Genomic DNA, 18505 nt, shown 5'->3' with positions numbered 1-18505 from the left:
CGGTAAAACTTTGTGAAAGTATGGACCGACGACCAGGTCGCCGCCCTGCACAGCTGCTCAATAGATGCGCCACCGCGAACAGCCCAAGAGGCTCCAACAGCTCTAGTCGAATGAGCCCTAATTGAGTCAGGAACCGAAACATTTGAAGAAACGTACGCCTGTCTGATGGCCGAAGTTACCCAACGGGCCACAGTGTTCTTGGAAGCCGGCCAACCTTGTTTGGGAGCATCAATCAATACCAACAAGGTATCCGTACGACGGAAAGACTCCGTGCGAGACAAATAAACACGTAAGGCCCGAACAACATCCAGGAGGGCCAAATGGAAGTTCTCCCCGGGAGAAGACGACGGAGTAAATGCTGGAAGGACAATGTCCTGATTTAAATGGAATGCTGAAACAACCTTTGGAAGGAAAGAAGGCTTAGTCCGCAGAACCACCCGGTTCTCATGAAACACTAACAAGGGCGGCCTGCAAGAAAGGGCCGCCAACTCAGACACTCGTCTAGCTGAGGCAATAGCTAAAAGAAAAACAACGTTTAATGTTAGATAACGTAGTTCTACAGATTCCAAAGGCTCAAATGGAGATTTTTGAAGGGCCGTAAGGACCACGTTTAAATCCCAGGGAGGAACTGGAGGAACAAAAGGTGGTTGAATCCGAAGTACTCCCTGAAGGAATGTCTGAACCTCTGGAATGATCGCTAGTTTCTTTTGAAAAAGAACCGACAAGGCCGAAACCTGACCCTTCAGTGAAGAAAGCCTCAGACCCTTCTCTAGGCCCTCTTGAAGTAAAGATAGCAGGCGAGGAAGTCTAAACAAATGCGGAGTCAAGCCCCGCTTTTCGCACCAAGCAATGTAAATACGCCATACCCTGTGGTAAATGCCATTAGTCACCGGTTTCCTAGCCCGAATCATCGCCTGCACAACAGAACGAGAAAGACCTTTTGCTTTTAAAATATTGGATTTAAGAACCAAGCCGTCAAAGCCAGCAGACTTAAATCTGGGTGGCGACAAGGTCCTTTAAGAAGATCTGGTCGCAGGGGGAGACAAAAGGGGTCTCCGACGATCATGCTGCGCAGAAGAGTGTACCACTGTCGGCGCGGCCAATCTGGAGCCACCAGAATTATTGCGAGACCTTCTCGCCGAATGCGTTGAAGTAGACGTGGACTCAGCGGAAATGGCGGAAACACGTAACCCAGTTGAAACTGCCACGGGGCTGTTAGAGCATCGATCAGAAACGCTTGAGGATCCTGAGTTCGCGAGCCGTAGTGAGGAAGCTTCTTGTTGAGGCGAGACGCCATTAGGTCTACGTCGGGCATTCCCCAGCGGGCCGCTAGAGAGAGAAACACCTCCTGGTGAAGTTCCGATTCTCCCGGATGAATCGTGTGACGACTCAAAAAATCCGCTTCCCAGTTCTCGACTCGTGGAATGTGAATTGCGGATATTACTGGAACCCACCGTTCCGCTCACGTGAGAATCTGAGCAACTTCTCTCATGGCGGACCAGCTGCGAGTTCCTCCCTGTTTGTTGATGTAAGCCACTGCTGTGGCATTGTCGGACTGCACACGAACTGGATGACCCTGTACCATGGTCTGAATCTGAAGGAGTGCATACCGGATTGCCCTCAATTCCAGAATGTTGATCTGTAATTTCGACTCGTGACTGTTCCAGCGCCCCTGGAAGTGACGAGTCTGGAACACTGCCCCCCAACCGCTGAGGCTTGCGTCCGTGGTGACCATCATCCAAGACCAAACCGTGAACGGCGCTCCTTTTCTCAAATTGTGACTTTGAAGCCACCAGTGAAGCGACTGACGAGTCTTTACCGACAATCCGATCAACTGCAATTCGAGACGTGGATCCATCCGAGTCCAACAGCCGAGAATCTGAGCCTGAAGAGGTCGGGCATGAAATCTGGCGTATGGGACTGCCTCGAAGGAAGACACCATCTTGCCTAACACCTGCATGCATCTGAGGACCGACACTACCGGTAAGTGCAACAGGGTCCGGATTCTGGACTGCAGATCCTGAATCTTGTCCGTAGGAAGAAACACCTTCTGGCTGTTGGTGTCGAATAAAAGTCCCAGAAAAATCATTTTCTGGGAAGGGAGTAAAGACGACTTTGGAAAGTTTATTATCCATCCGAATGACTGCAGAGTCTCTATCGTTAGACGCAGGTTCTGATTGAGAATCGCCTCTGACGGGGCCTTGACCAACAGATCGTCCAAGTATGGAGTGATGTTGACCCCCTGACAACGGAGAACCGCGACGACATGACCCATGACTTTTGTAAATACTCGAGGAGCCGTGGATAGACCAAAGGGAAGAGCCTGAAACTGAAAATGCCACGGACCGACTGCATATCTCAGAAGAGATTGACGACCTATCCAAATAGGAACATGTAGGTAGGCGTCTTTTATGTCTATTGAAGCCAAATATTCCCCTGGCTCCATGGCAGCGATTATTGAGCGAATGGATTCCATCTTGAATTTTTGGGTTGAGAGATACGGGTTGAGGGCTTTTAGATTCAGAATGGGTCGGAACGAACCGTCCGGTTTGTCCACGAGAAAAAGACCCGAGTAAAATCCCCGATCTCTCTGTTGAGCGGGAACTGGAAGAATTACACCATTCTGTAAAAGAGTGGCTGTTGTATGAAGAAGAGCTCGACGTCTGGTGGGATCGCTCGGAAGAGGAGTGACAGACGATATGGGACTGGTTCCTCGAGATCTAACATATATCCCCTGGATATGACCCCCGTCACCCAGCGATCTGGGTTCGACAGAAGCCATACCTCTTTGAACTGTAGTAACCGAGCTCCAACCGTCATTGATCCCTCCGGCGATCGTGAACCGTCATGCAGTAGGTTTGTCGGCAGGTTTACTGGCTGGTCTACGAGTTGCCTGTGTTCCTCTACCTCTGAATGCCCCTCTTCGTGGGTACCTGGAGAAGGCACGAAAGGAATGGGAATTACCTCTGCCCTGTGTACGAAAGGACCGAAACCTTGTAGTCTTCGGTTTCTGAGGAGCAACTTGAAGAAAAGGGCTCTTTCCTCCTGTAGTATCGGAAATAATCTTCTTTAATTCTGACACAAAGAGAAACTCACCTTCAAAGGGCACCGCAGTCAAGGTCTGTTTTGAGTCAGAATCGGCATTCCAAACCCGAAGCCAAAGAGACCGTCTTGCTGTCACAGTCAAGGCAGAAATACGGGATTGTAGCGCAGCCGAATCTAACAAGGCCTCACCCACATAAGTAAGAGCCTCCGAAATCTGTTCTGCTAATTGAATGGCTTCCGATGGATCGTCAGACTGCATTCCAGATACGACCTGTGCCAGCCAGTCATCTGCGGCCTTGAGGACCCAAGCGTCAGCTAGAATTGGGCGTAGAGAAACACCTGATAAAGATAACATAGATTTAATTATTGTTTCAATCTTCCTATCTGTAGGATCTTTCAACGTCACAGACTGTATAGAAGGAATAACCGTAGCTTTCGCTAAATGTGAAATAGGAGCATCTACCTTTGGGGCTGTTTCCCAAAATCTTGTATCCTCCTCTGTAAAAGGATATAGAAATTTAAATTTCTTTGGGGCTTGGAAAGAAGAATCCGGCTTAAGCTAGGGCTCCTTTAAAATATCCGCAAAGTGTGAATCAGAGGTAAAGACAGTAACTTGTCTTTTCCGTCTTTTGAAAAAGGCAGAGGAAGACCCCGCTATCTCCAAATTCTGAATATTAAGAGTCTGACGGAAAAAAACTCCTCATCTTACCAGGTCGAAAACTCGTCCCACTCTGGGTCTACTTCCCCATCCTCCAATGGGGATGTTTCCAACTACTCCTCCGGAAAAGATATAGCGGCCAACGGCTGTGGCCGTTTTGTAGCAGAAGAACTGCCGGTAGAGTTTACAAATTTGTTTAGAGATTGAGCCCATATCTTGAGCCCATAGAGCTTCCACTGTAGCCATGGAGGCATAGACCGATCCGCGGAACTTCCCTGCTGGTCTGCCACAGATGCACCAGAGCATGAAGCACAGGGGGTACCTGCGTCCGGGCTACCCTTCGCTAGCTATGACCCACATTGTGAGCAGGAAAAATAAACCACCGAGGCGGTCTTACCCTTTGTAGATTTGTCTGGCTTATGGTCATAATTAATTAATTAATTTAATCTTTTTTTTTTTTTTATGAAATAGCAAATGCACTACAAATGAACAATAAACTCAGTAGAGTAGTGAACAGTACTTTGAATTATACAGTGCAATGTATATTGTAAATATACTGTGAATTATACTGTGCAATGTATATTATATATTGCAAAAATTACATCCCCTCAGAGTATAGAATGACGCAATGTAAATATACTGTGAATTACACTGTGCCCCAAAATATACTTGCTGTTTTGAGCCAAACAAGTGTTGCAAGTGCTGCACAGCGTCCCCCGTACTGCCTCTGGAGAAGATGGGGGCCGGAGCCCTGTATACGCTGGAGGGGAGAGCGCGCGTGGCCGTGCAGGGCGGGAATCCGTCCCTTTGTGAAACAAGGAAGCGCTCAGTTCAGTAGGCGCGCTGCAGCCGGAAGTCCGCGGCTCCCGTGCGCCGCTACACAGAGCGGCTCTGTTCGGGTAGCGTCTAGCGGCTCCCCGGGGAGTGACTCACCACTCTCCCGGACTACCCAGAATAGACAGTAGCAGGGATAAATAAAGCCCTCGCTACTGCGCGCCACCGCTCACCTCCGGAGAGAGGTCTGGGGGGAGGGGGGGAGAGAGATAGAGAGGAGGAGAGTATTTAATAAAATTAAATATAGAAATACAGATATAGGAAGGATAGACCAATACTGTCAGAGACAGATTGTGTCTATCCTGTACCTCCTCACTGCCGACTTCTCAGAGACAGGAATCCAGCCCCAGTGACCGAAGTGTGGTGGCCTCCAGCAGCAGAATAGAGTGGGAAAATCCTAGCTAACCCCACTCTAATAGTACCTGCCACCTGTATACAGGGACTAGGCACTCCAAGTAATAAAATGATAAAATACCTAACTAAAATCTTACAGAGAAAAAAAATCTGTGTCTGTACTCCACAGGCACAAAACTAAAACTGAGGTGCTGGCTAGACAGGAAGGAGATGGGAGGGGTTAGAGAGGGGAGGAGTCAGGTTTTTAATAGTTCTGTGCCAAACTCCACAACCACACACCTCTAACCCACAAGTAACGGCGCAGCGTCCCCCAGATGGATGAAAGAGAAAGAAGAAGTGAAGATCCTTTGCTTCCCATAAATAGGCATTAGTCACTCATATAGTGAGTTTTGTTTTTTCAAGACTGATTACTTTAGGTCCCAGAATTTATTTTGTTTAGTTGCAGAGTAGTAAATTTGTGAACAACATTTTAACTAACTGCCTTTCCCTTAATTTGCCTGATACTTAAATGCGTGGCCCCATAACAGTAAAATAACCAGTCAAAATCGCATCAAAGTTTCCTAGTGGCCAAAATCTGACCAAAGAAAGGTGTACAGTATACATCTACATGAGTGTGTGCTCTGCCTGGTTATCCATCTATTTCTAACTCTACAATGCTGCTACACGAAACAACTAAATCCAATAACTATTTGTAGATAGAGTTTCAGTTCTACGTCCACCGAGCCTTTCAATTACGTAAAACTCCACCTACCAAAAATAAATAAGACTGCTTTCAGGAGCTGTCTACTTTTGTATCCCTCCACCCCACTTTCTATACTGGGAAGTTGTGGAGCAGGTTACATTAAGTGAACATTTCCCAGAAGTTGGCAGCATCTGTCGCTTACCATTTTTGTGTAAACCAACATCTTGGGACACAGAAGAAGGCAACCCATCCATCATGGATGTCCACTGCTTAAAACGAGATTCTGCCCCAGCCTCCTTTCCATAATCCATTCCACTGGAGTTGAAGCCTGGAAATTATAGCAAAGTAAAAAATAAGAATTTACTCACCGGTAATTCTATTTCTCGTAGCCCGTAGTGGATGCTGGGAACTCCGTAAGGACCATGGGGAATAGCGGGCTCCGAAGGAGGCTGGGCACTCTAGAAAGATTTATGACTACCTGGTGTGCACTGGCTCCTCCCACTATGACCCTCCTCCAAGCCTCAGTTAGGACACTGTGCCCGGACGAGCAGACATAATACGGAAGGATTTAGAATCCCGGGTAAGACTCTTACCAGCCACACCAATCACACCGTACAACTCGGGATACTATATCCAGTTTGACAGTATAAAAACAACTGAGCCTCTCAACAGATGGCTCAACAATAACCCTTTAGATAACAATAACTATTTACAAGTATTGCAGACAATCCGCACTTGGGATGGGCGCCCAGCATCCACTACGGACTACGAGAAATAGAATTACCGGTGAGTAAATTCTTATTTTCTCTGACGTCCTAGTGGATGCTGGGAACTCCGTAAGGACCATGGGGATTATACCAAAGCTCCCAAACGGGCGGGAGAGTGCGGATGACTCTGTAGCACCGAATGAGAGAACTCCAGGTCCTCCTCAGCCAGGGTATCAAATTTGTAGAATTTTGCAAACGTGTTTGCCCCTGACCAAGTAGCTGCTCGGCAAAGTTGTAAAGCCGAGACCCCTCGGGCAGCCGGCCAAGATGAGCCCACCTTCCTTGTGGAATGGGCATTTACAGATTTTGGCTGTGGTATGCCTGCCACAGAATGTGCAAGCTGAATTGTACTACAAATCCAGCGAGCAATAGACTGCTTAGAAGCAGGAGCACCCAGCTTGTTGGGTGCATACAGGATAAACAGCGAGTCAGATTTTCTGACTCCAGCCGTCCTGGAACATATATTTTCAGGGCCCTGACAACGTCTAGCAACTTGGAGTCCTCCAATTCACTAGTAGCCGCCGGCACCACAATAGGCTGGTTCAGGTGAAACGCTGACACCACCTTAGGGAGAAATTGGGGACGAGTCCTCAACTCTGCCCTATCCATATGGAAAATCAGATAAGGGCTTATACATGATAAAGCCGCCAATTCTGACACTCGCCTGGCTGAAGCCAAGGCTAATAACATGACCACTTTCCACGTGAGATATTTCAGATCCACGGTTTTTAGTGGCTCAAACCAATGTGATTTTAAGAAACTCAACATCATGTTGAGATCCCAAGGTGCCACAGGAGGCACAAACGGGGGCTGAATATGCAGCACTCCTTTCACAAATGTCTGAACTTCAGGTACTGAAGCTAGTTCTTTTTGAAAGAAAATCGACAGAGCCGAGATCTGTACTTTAATGGAGCCTAGTTTTAGGCCCATATCCACTCCTGCTTGCAGAAAATGCAGAAATCGACCTAGTTGAAATTCCTCTGTTGGGGCCTTATTGGCCTCGCACCATGCAACATATTTTCGCCATATGCGGTGATAATGCGTTGCCGTAACATCTTTCCTGGCCTTAATAAGCGTAGGAATGACTTCTTCCGGAATACCCTTTTCCTTTAGGATCCGGTGTTCAACCGCCCTGCCGTCAAACGCAGCCGCGGTAAGTCTTGGAACAGACAGGGCCCCTGCTGTATCAGGTCCTGTCTGAGCGGTAGAGGCCACGGGTCCTCTGAGAGCATCTCTTGAAGTTCCGGGTACCACGCTCGTCTTGGCCAATCTGGAACCACGAGAATTGTGTTTACTCCTCGCTTTCTTATTATTCTCAATACCTTTGGAATGAGAGGCAGAGGAGGGAACACATAAACCGACTGGTACACCCACGGTGTCACTAGAGCGTCCACAGCTATCGCCTGAGGGTCCCTTGACCTGGCGCAATATCTTTTTAACTTTTTGTTGAGACGGGACGCCATCATGTCCACCTGTGGTTTTTCCCAACGGTTTACCAGCATCTGGAAGACTTCTGGGTGAAGTCCCCACTCTCCCGGGTGGAGGTCGTGTCTGCTGAGGAAGTCTGCTTCCCAGTTGTCCACTCCCGGAATGAACACTGCTGACAGTGCTAGTACATGATTCTCCGCCCATCTGAGAATTCTTGTGGCTTCTGCCATCGCCATCCTGCTTCTTGTGCCGCCCTGTCGATTTACATGGGCGACTGCCGTGATGTTGTCTGACTGGATCAGCACCGGCTGGTGTAGGAGCAGGGATCTTGCTTGACTTAGGGCATTGTAGATGGCCCTTAGTTCCAGAATATTTATGTGAAGGGAAGTCTCCTGACTCGACCATAGTCCTTGGAAGTTTCTTCCCTGTATGACTGCCCCCCCAGCCTCGAAGGCTGGCATCCGTGGTCACCAGGACCCAGTCCTGTATTCCGAACCTGCGGCCCTCTAGAAGATGGGCACTCTGCAGCCACCACAGTAGAGACACCCTGGTTCTTGGAGACAGGGTTATTAAGCGATGCATCTGAAGATGCGATCCGGACCACTGGTCCAACAGGTCCCACTGAAAGATTCTGGCATGGAACCTGCCGAAGGGAATTGCTTCGTAAGAAGCCACCATCTTTCCCAGGACCCGTGTGCAGCGATGCACTGATACCTGTTTTGGTTTCAGGAGGTCTCTGACTAGAGATGACAACTCCCTGGCTTTCTCCTCCGGGAGAAACACTTTCTTCTGGACTGTATCCAGAATCATACCCAGGAACAGTAGCCGTGTCGTCGGAACCAGCTGTGACTTTGGGATATTCAGAATCCAGCCGTGCTGGTGCAGCACCTCCTGAGATAGTGCTACTCCCACCAACAACTGTTCCTTGGACCTCGCTTTTATTAGGATATCGTCCAAGTACGGGATAATTAAAACTCCCTTTCTTCGAAGGAGTATCATCATTTCCGCCATAACCTTGGTAAATACCCTCGGTGCCGTGGACAGTCCAAACGGCAGCGTCTGGAATTGGTAATGGCAATCCTGTACCACAAATCTGAGGTACTCCTGGTGAGGATGGTAAATGGGGACATGCAAGTAAGCATCCTTGATGTCCAGGGATACCATGTAATCCCCCTCGTCCAGGCTTGCAATAACCGCCCTGAGCGATTCCATCTTGAACTTGAATTTCTTTATGTACGTGTTCAAGGATTTCAAATTTAGAATGGGTCTCACCGAACCGTCCGGTTTCGGTACCACAAATAGTGTGGAATAATAACCCCGGCCTTGTTGAAGTAGGGGTACCTTGATTATCACCTGCTGGGAATACAGCTTGTGAATTGCCGCTAGCACCGCCTCCCTGTCTGAGGGAGCAATCGGCAAGGCAGATTTTAGGAACCGGTGGGGTGGGGACGCCTCGAATTCCAGCTTGTACCCCTGAGATACTATTTGCAGGATCCAGGGATCCACCTGTGAGCGAGCCCACTGATCGCTGAAATTTTTGAGGCGACCCCCCACCGTACCTGGCTCCGCCTGTGGAGCCCCACAGTCATGCGGCGGACTTGGAAGAAGAAGCGGGGGAGGACTTTTGCTCCTGGGAACCTGCTGTTTGTTGCAGCCTTTTTCCCCTACCTCTGCCTCTGGACAGAAAGGACCCGCCTTTTCCACGCCTGTTTTTCTGGGTCCGAAAGGACTGAACCTGATAAAACGGCGCCTTCTTAGGCTGTGAGGGGACATGGGGTAAAAATGCTGACTTCCCAGACGTTGCTGTGGAAACTAGGTCCGAGAGACCATCCCCAAATAATTCCTCACCCTTATATGGCAACACTTCCATGTGCTTTTTTGAATCTGCATCTCCTGTCCACTGGCGAGTCCATAAGCCTCTCCTAGCAGAAATGGACAATGCACTTACTTTAGATGCCAGTCGGCAGATTTCCCTCTGTGCATCTCTCATATATAAGACTGAGTCTTTTATATGGTCTATGGTTAACAGGATCGTGTCTCTGTCTAATGTGTCAATATTTTCTGACAGTTTATCTGACCACGCAGCGGCAGCACTGCACATCCAAGCTGACGCAATAGCTGGCCTAAGTATAATGCCTGTGTGTGTATATACAGACTTCAGGATCGCCTCCTGCTTTCTATCAGCAGGTTCCTTGAGGGCGGCCGTATCCGGAGACGGTAGTGCCACCTTTTTAGACAAACGTGTGAGCGCTTTATCCACTCTAGGGGGTGTTTCCCAACGTGACCTATCCTCTGGCGGGAAAGGGAACGCCATTAGTACCTTCTTAGGAATTACCAATTTTTTATCAGGGAAAGCCCACGCTTCTTCACACACTTCATTTAATTCATCTGATGGGGGAAAAACTACGGGTAGTTTTTTCTCTCCAAACATAATACCCTTTTTAGTGGTACCTGTAGTTATATCAGAAATGTGTAACACCTCTTTCATTGCCTCAATCATGCAGTGAATGGCCTTAGTGGGCATCAGGTTAGACTCATCGTCGTCGACACTGGTGTCAGTATCAGTGTCGACATCTGGGTCTGCTTGAGGTAGCGGGCGTTTTAGAGCCCCCGACGACCCATGCGACGCCTGGGCAGGCACGAGCTGAGAAGTCGGCTGTCCCACATTTGGCATGTCGTCAATTTTCTTATGTAAGGAGTCTATACGTGCACTCATTACTTTCCATAAGCCCATCCACTCAGGTGTCTGCCCCGCAGGGGGTGACATCCCTTCTAAAGGCATCTGCTCCGCCTCCACATCATTATCCTCATCAAACATGTCGACACAGCCGTACCGACACACCGCACACACACAAGGAATGCTCCGAATGAGGACAGGACCCACAAAAGCCCTTTGGGGGGACAGAGTGAGAGTATGCCAGCACACACCAGAGCGCTATATAATGCAGGGACTAACTGAGTTATGTCCCCTATAGCTGCTTTTTCTATATAATATATACTGCGCCTAAATTTAGTGCCCCCCCTCTCTGTTTTTACCCTGTTCTGTAGTGTAGACTGCAGGGGAGAGCCAGGGAGCTTCCTTCCAGCGGATCTGTGAAGGAGAAATGGCGCCAGTGTGCTGTGAGAGATAGCTCCGCCCCTTTTCCGCGGACGATTCTCCCGCTTTTTTCCATATTCTGGCAGGGGTATTTTCCACATATATAGCCTCTGGGACTATATATTGTGGAGTTTTTGCCAGCCAAGGTGTTATTATTGCTTCTCAGGGCGCCCCCCCCCAGCGCCCTGCACCCTCAGTGACCGGAGTATGAAGTGTGTATGAGGAGCAATGGCGCACAGCTGCAGTGCTGTGCGCTACCTTGGTGAAGACTGATGTCTTCTGCCGCCGTTTTTCCAGACCTCTTCTTGCTTCTGGCTCTGTAAGGGGGACGGCGGCGCGGCTCCGGGACCGAACACCAAGGACTGGGCCTGCGGTCGATCCCTCTGGATCCAGTAGCCTAAGAAGCCCAATCCGGCTGCAAGCAGGTGAGTTCGCTTCTTCTCCCCTTAGTCCCTCGCTGCAGTGAGCCTGTTGCCAGCAGGTCTCACTGAAAATAAAAAACCTAAACTATACTTTCTTTCTAAGGGCTCAGGAGAGCCCCTAGTGTGCATCCAACCTCGGCCGGGCACAAAATCTAACTGAGGCTTGGAGGAGGGTCATAGTGGGAGGAGCCAGTGCACACCAGGTAGTCATAAATCTTTCTAGAGTGCCCAGCCTCCTTCGGAGCCCGCTATTCCCCATAGTCCTTACGGAGTTCCCAGCATCCACTAGGACGTCAGAGAAAGAGGATTTTAATTACCTACCGGTAAATCCTTTTCTCGTAGTCCATAAGGGATACTGGGGACCTTAGTACAATAGGTATAGAATGGGACCAAAGGAGCCGGTGCACTTTACATTTCTTCCACAGGGTGTGCTGGCTCCTCCCCTACAGCTCATTCTAGGAAAACTGTGCCTGAAGGAGATGTACATACTTGAGAGGAGGATATATTACAAACGAGTGGTGAGATAAAAGAACCAGCACACAACACAACAATGAGTTTGCAACAGCTAGCAAAACACAACAGAAACAGCTGTTGAAACAACTTCACACGAGAACAAAACCTTGCAGTAAAGTCACAGCACAGAGGCGGGCACCCAGTATCCCTTATGGACTACGAGAAAAGGGTTTACCGGTAGGTTATTAAAATCATCTTTTCTCTATCATCCATAAGGAATACGGGGGACCTTAGTACAATGGGGACGTCCAAAAGCTCCCAAACAGGGTGGGAACATGCTAATACGCCTGCAACACTGTACGTCCAAACTGGACATCCTCTGCATCCAGGGTATCAAACCTGTAAAACTTGACAAACGTGTTTGTCCCTGACCCATGTAGCGGCCCGACACAGTTTTAGGGCCGACACTTCCCGGGCAGTCACCCAGGAGGAACCTACAGACCTTGTGGATTGGGCCGTGATAGATGATAGACTGAGGAATAGGCAAGGCCGCCGAAGCGTAGATCTGTTGAACAGTAAGCCTAATCCAACGGGCAATGGTCTGCTTTGAAGCAGGACGACCCTTTTTGAAAGCATCATACAGCACAAAGAGGGAATCCGATTTTCTGACAGCAGCAGTTCTCTTGATATAAATTCTTAGGGCTCGAACCACATCCACTGACTCAGGAATTGAGGAAGAGGCTGAAGCCGCCGGAACCACAATAGGCTGATTCAAGTGGAATGCAGATACCACCTTAAGTAGGAACTGTTGTCGAGTCCGGAGTTCCGCTCTGTCCTCATGAAAGACCAAGTAGGAACTTTTACAGGACAAAGCACCAAGTTCGGAGACATGCCTAGCGGAAGCCTAGGCTAGGAGCATAACAGTCTTCCACGTAAGGTATTTTGTACTCCACCAACATCAGAAGTTCAACCCAAGAGGACTGTAGAAAGGACAAAACCATGGTTAGATCCCACGGTGCCGTGGGCGGCACATAAGGAGGTTGAATGTGCAGGACACCCTGCAGGAAAGTCTGTACTTCAGGCAAAGCAGCCAGTTTCTTTGGAAAGAAAATGGACAAGGCCGAGATCTGAACCTTTATGGAGCCCAACCTTAGGCCCATATCCACACCAGCCTGTAAAAAGCGCAAAAAGCGCCCCAGCTTGAAATCCGCAGGAGGATATTTTTGGCCCTCACACCAGGGAGACGGAACGTTTCCAGATATGGTGGTAGTGCTTTGACGTAACCGGTTTTCCGGCTTGAATCATGGTGGTAATAACTTTGCCCGGAATTCCCTTCTCAGCTAGAAGGTTCTGCTCAACCACCATGCCGTCAAAGGAAGATGCCGTAAGTCCGGGTAGACGAACGGTCCTTGTTGAAGATCTTCCCTTAGCAATAGGTACCAGGGGTCTTCTATGGCCTTCTCTAGAAGATCCGCGTACCAAACCCTCCAAGGCCAGTTTGGGGTGATGAGAATCGCCTGAGCTCCCTCTTTTGATTCGCTTTAGAACCTTGGGGAGCAATGGAATCGGAGGAAACAGGTACACCAGCTGGTAATCCCATGGAGTAGTCAGTGCATCCACTGCCAATGCCAGAGGGTCCCTCGTTCTGGAACAATAGCACTGAAGCTTGTTGTTGAGCCGAGAGGCCATCAGATCGCTCTGTGGGCAGCCCCACAGATCTGTTATCAGTTGAAAACACCTGAGGGTGAAGACACCATTCTCCTGGGTGGAGGTCGTGACGGCTGAGGAAGTCTGCTTCCCAGATGTCGACTCGTAGAATGAATATGGCAGACACCGCCTTTGGATTCTGTTCAGCCCAGCGGAGAATCTTGGATACCTCCCTCATGCAGGCCCTGCTCTTTGTTCCACCTTGCCGATTGACATAAGCCATATGCAATTTGGTATATAGTGCTTGAGGAGCCTAATATATAGGTCTCACAGTGGGCTATCCCCCTTAACCACACCCCTGTACCAGTGTCTGGCCATGGAGGATCTCTTGGAGGAGCTGGCAGTCCTGCAGCAGCGCTGTGTGTGCAGGAAATGGCGCCAAGAAGACACTGGTCCCGCCCTTACAATGGCGCCGGAGCTATGCTGATATTTATACTGGCAAGTGTCCCCAAAGTGTGTCAAATAAGGTACAATCAGCTTTTTCACTATCGCTGACAGTGGGGTTATGGGATCACCACCAAGGGCGTCCGTATGCCCGCCCCGCGTTCATGCCACACATAGGAGCCTCCCTCATGCAGGCCACACCATACCTCCCTCATGCAGGCCCTGCTCTTTGTTCCACCTTGCCGATTGACATAAGCCACAGCCGTGGCGTTGTCCGACTGAACCTGAATGGCAAAGCCTTGGAGCAGATGAGCTGTCTGTAGCAGAGCATTGTAGATCGCTCTGAGTTCCAGTATGTTTATAGGGAGGCGGCTTTCAAAGAGTGACCACCGGCCCTGGAACTGCTGTCCCTGGGTTACCGCTCCCCAGCCCCGAAGGCTGGCATCTGTGGTCAAGAGAATCCAATCCCGGATCTCGAAAGTCTGCCCCTCCAAGAGGTTGGAGGATTGCAACCACCACAGGAGGGAGATCCTGGCCTGCGGTGAGAAACATATGACCTGGTGCATCTGCAGATGTAAACCCAAGCATTTCTTCAGGAGATCCAGTTGGAATATCCTCGTATGGAATCTGCCAAACTGAATGGCCTCGAAAGAGGCCACCATCTTCCCCAACAGACAGGTGCAGCGATGTACTGAGAACCGGTCTTTCTGCAGAATGGCCCGAACCAACTCCTGAATTACGTTCGCCTTCTCCGTAGGGAGGAAGACCTTCTGAGCCACCGTGTCCAGGATCATCCCGACAAACTGAAGATGCTGGGTTTGCTCCAGGTGAGACTTTGAAAGTTTAGAATCCACCCGTGGCGTGATAGCAGGGATGTAGTGCGGGAGATGCTGTCCAGCAGTACTTCCTTCGATCTTGCTTTGATCAGCAGATCGTTTAGGTAGGGGACAATGTTCACACCTTGAGTTGGAACATAATTTTCGCCATCACTTTGGTGAAAACCCTTGGGGCCATGGATAGGCCGAAGGGCAGCGCCTGGAACTGGTAATGTTCCTGCAGCAGAGCAAACCTGAGGTAAGCTTGATGAGGCGACCATATCGGTATATGGAGGTAAGCATCCTTTATATCCAGGGAGACCAAGAACTCTCCTTCCTCCAGACCTGAGATCACTGCTCTCAGAGACTCCATTTTGAACCGGAATACCCGCAGATATGGGTTTAACGATTTGAGGTTTAAAATGGGTCTCACTGAACCGTCCAGTTTTGGTACCACAAAAAGGCTGGAGTAGTATCCTTCGCCTTGTTGTTGAGGTGGCACAGGAAGAATGACCTGTGTCTGGGCTAACTTTTGAATGGCCTCCTGCAACGTGAGGCGCATAGTTTCTGAAGCTGGTAAACCCGACTTGAAAAACCTGAGGAGGTGGAAGACTTTCGAATTCCAGCTTGTAGCCTTGGGAGATCAGATCTTTTACTTAGGCGTCCTGGCAGGAGCTGTTCCAGATGGAGCTGAAGAATCTCAGACGAGGTCCCTCTGGAGTGGAGGGACACCGTCATGCTGAGGGTTTGGAGGAGACAGAGCTGACGCCCTGTTCCTTGGAAGCGGAAATGGCAGGTTTACGAGACTTACCTCTTGAACCTCGAGCCCTTACCTTTAAAGTGCGGCATCTGAATGGACTGCAGAGATGGCCCAGAGTAGGAACGTCTAGCCGGTGGAGCAGTCGTGGGGAGGTACATAACAGCAGTAGCCTTCGAAATCCAGGTATCCAATTCACCTCCGAACAGCCAATCTTCTGTGAAGGGTAAGGCTTCCACACTCTTTTTTTGACTCCGCTTCCGCCACCCACTGACGTAACCACAACGCTCTGCATGTGGAGACCGCCACGATAGCAGTACGGGCATTTATTACCCCAATACCTTTGATGGTATCACAGAGGAGAAGAAGGCAGACTCCTGTATGTGCTGAATTAGTATCACCATATCAGCTAGGGACTTTTCCCCAGCAGAACCCTCTTGGATGTTACCGGCCCATGTATGAATGCCCTGTGTCGCCCAACAACCTGCAAAAACAGGCTTCTGGGAGGCCCCCACTGCAACATAAATAGATTTTAAAGTAGTTTCTATTTTCCTGTCTGCGGGTTTCTTTAAGGCCGTAGCCCCTGGAACCAGTAGTACTATCTTTTTTGACAGACGCGATACTGATGCATCGACAGCATGGGGAGTTTCCCAGACCTTGCACCCCTCTTGTGCAAAAGGGAAGGTGGCCACCTATTTCTTTGATACCTGGAATTTCTTATCAGGATTTGCCCATGGCTCTCTAAAAATACCATCCAGTTCCTTAGAGTCAGGAAATGTGACCTGTAGCTTTTTCTGTGATGAGAAAAAGGATTGCTGCACATCTGTCTCATTCCCAGGATTATTTAAGACATCCCTTACAGCAATGATAATTAAGTCTACTCCTTGTGCAGCAGAGTAATCATCTAATTCAGTATTAGAGTCCAGCTCTTCCCCGTCCTCTACCTCTGGTACCTCCTCCTCAGATTCTGAGAGGATATCAGGTAACCCCCTTTTTTCAGGTAATGGATTTGAGAGAGGGTAAACACGTCTCTGTCTGCCCTATCTTTTGACAGAGCAGCCACAGATTGTTGTAACTGCTGCCTTTCTTATCTAGCAGTAGTCAGTTCTTTTGACATGTCAGCCATCATAGATCTTATAGGGCTGAGCCACGCAGGCTCCTGCAAATCACCCCCTGAAGCCCCACTATCTTGTGAGGGTTGACTGCATTGTTCACACATGAGAGAATTTTCAGGGGAGGGGGAAAACCTGGTGTGACAAACAGCGCACACAGCTTTTTTTACCATGCTGACAGAGGACATTTACATTCACAAACAACCACAGAGAACAACAGGTACCAGCAAGCCTGCTCAGACTATTGTGTGTGGAGATACTCAGAGAGGAGGGTCCAGCACCAGCCTGAGAACTAACAATTATATAGTTAGAAGTGAGGCAATTTGGTATATAGTGCTTGAGGAGCCTAATATATAGGTCTCACAGTGGGCTATCCCCCTTAACTACACCCCTGTACCAGTGTCTGGCCATGGAGGATCCCTTGGAGGAGCTGGCAGTCCTGCAGCAGCACTGTGTGTGCAGGAAATGGCGCCAAGAAGACGCTGGTCCCGCCCTTACAATGGCGCCGGAGCTATGCTGATATTTATACTGGCAAATGTCCCCAAAGTGTGTCAAATAAGGTACAATCAGCTTTTTCACTATCGCTGACAGTGTACGCGGTGGGGTTATGGGATCACCACCAAGGGCGTCCGTATGCCGCCCCGCGTTCATGCCACACATAGGAACCAGGTCCCCCCCTAGCAGGGTCCCCGGTTGTCATTCACCACTCTGCCGACCTTCAGGCTCTGTACAGGGGGTGTGCGGCATGCTGCGGTGTGTGCGCGAGAGCGCAATGCCTGCGGTACACTGACCCTAAGGACCGTTGTCCTGTCAGCGGGATCCGACTCAGCACCTCTAAATGAGGCAAAGGCCGGTGTCGCCCCCCCACCCCTCCCTCCCCCCAGTATCCTTCGGTGCAAGTAAGCTGTTGCCCAAACAGCTTACCTGAAAATAACAAACAGAAACTAAACTGAAGAAAAACTCTCTAGAGCTTTTTTCTAAACTGAGCTGTAGGGTAGGGCATAGAGGGGGGGAGCCAGCACACCCTGTGGAAGAAATTTAAAGTGCACCGGCTCCTTTGGACCCCTTCTATACCTATTGTACTAAGGTCCCCAGTAACCCTTATGGATAGAGAAATTTCAGGTTCTTGAAATACAAGTTGATGCTTTTATCTGCAATGATCATTAAAATTTGATGCAACTCTGTGACAACTCTGCATTTCAGGGAACACCAACACTAACCAGAGCCGTATCCAGGCATGTGCCCCTTGGATTGCATGTCGGAGAGCCCCACAGAATCCATATGAGACTTGGGTCCAGATGGATGAGAGGGAGAGTGCTTCATTCCTGGCTGCCTCTGTTGCTGCTGCTGGAGGGCATTCACCATCCGTGCCAATTGCTAGAGAAATTAAGCAAGTAATTAGCCATCATGCTACAGACAGTGTGACTGCACTGCTAGGTTTTTGAAAGAGCAGGGAGCAAATCTGGACACTCTCCTAATAGTCCAACAATTATGGGCCTGCTTCTGGGTTGGACAGAAACAGTAAGACTATCCTGCATAACCAGTACCAATACCATGCAATCTGAATACTTCCGTTACAGATCTGCTGCTAAATATGTTGATTTTACAACTATGATCCGCTTTAAAGGTGGCTGGAAAATGGACATTAACTATTACCTGCTGTTCTTGCTGTTGCCTGACGGCCTGTGAGATCTTCCTCTGGTTCTGGAGGAGCTGTTGCTGTTGCTGCTGCTGTTGCTGCAGGAGGAGCTGACAGGCCTGTATAAAGCAAATTAGACACTTTAGCAGATACAGCTTTCATACACTCATAAAACCTAAGCACCTCCAACCCAAAGTGTCTAAAAATTGCATTAGTATTACAGTATTCTGCATTTGTATACAGATTTTATATATATATATATATATATATAGAAAAGGAAAAAGAAGCAGCGGCACTCCGTCGGTGTAAAAAATCACATGTGTATTCAAATCAAACACATAATGGTCACAT

The 18505-nt window shown here is 49.1% G+C and overlaps 1 protein-coding gene across 5 annotated transcripts in view; it reads right to left on the bottom strand.

Moving 5' to 3' along the window:
- TNRC6B (trinucleotide repeat containing adaptor 6B) overlaps window positions 1-18505 on the bottom strand; it is a 333109-nt gene that overhangs the window by 20382 nt on the left and 294222 nt on the right. For all 5 annotated transcript variants that reach the window (XM_063940726.1, XM_063940724.1, XM_063940727.1 and 2 more), the window contains 3 exons: window positions 18172-18273; window positions 17736-17892; window positions 5776-5901 (listed from right to left, as the gene is read on the bottom strand). In XM_063940726.1, the coding sequence (XP_063796796.1) occupies window positions 5776-5901; window positions 17736-17892; window positions 18172-18273 (385 nt within the window). The remainder of the gene's footprint in view (window positions 1-5775; window positions 5902-17735; window positions 17893-18171; window positions 18274-18505) is intronic.

Source organism: Pseudophryne corroboree, chromosome 9 (genome assembly GCF_028390025.1).
Source record: "Pseudophryne corroboree isolate aPseCor3 chromosome 9, aPseCor3.hap2, whole genome shotgun sequence".
Taxonomy (NCBI): Eukaryota; Metazoa; Chordata; class Amphibia; order Anura; family Myobatrachidae; genus Pseudophryne; species Pseudophryne corroboree.
This window is presented reverse-complemented; position numbering and strand designations above follow the sequence as displayed.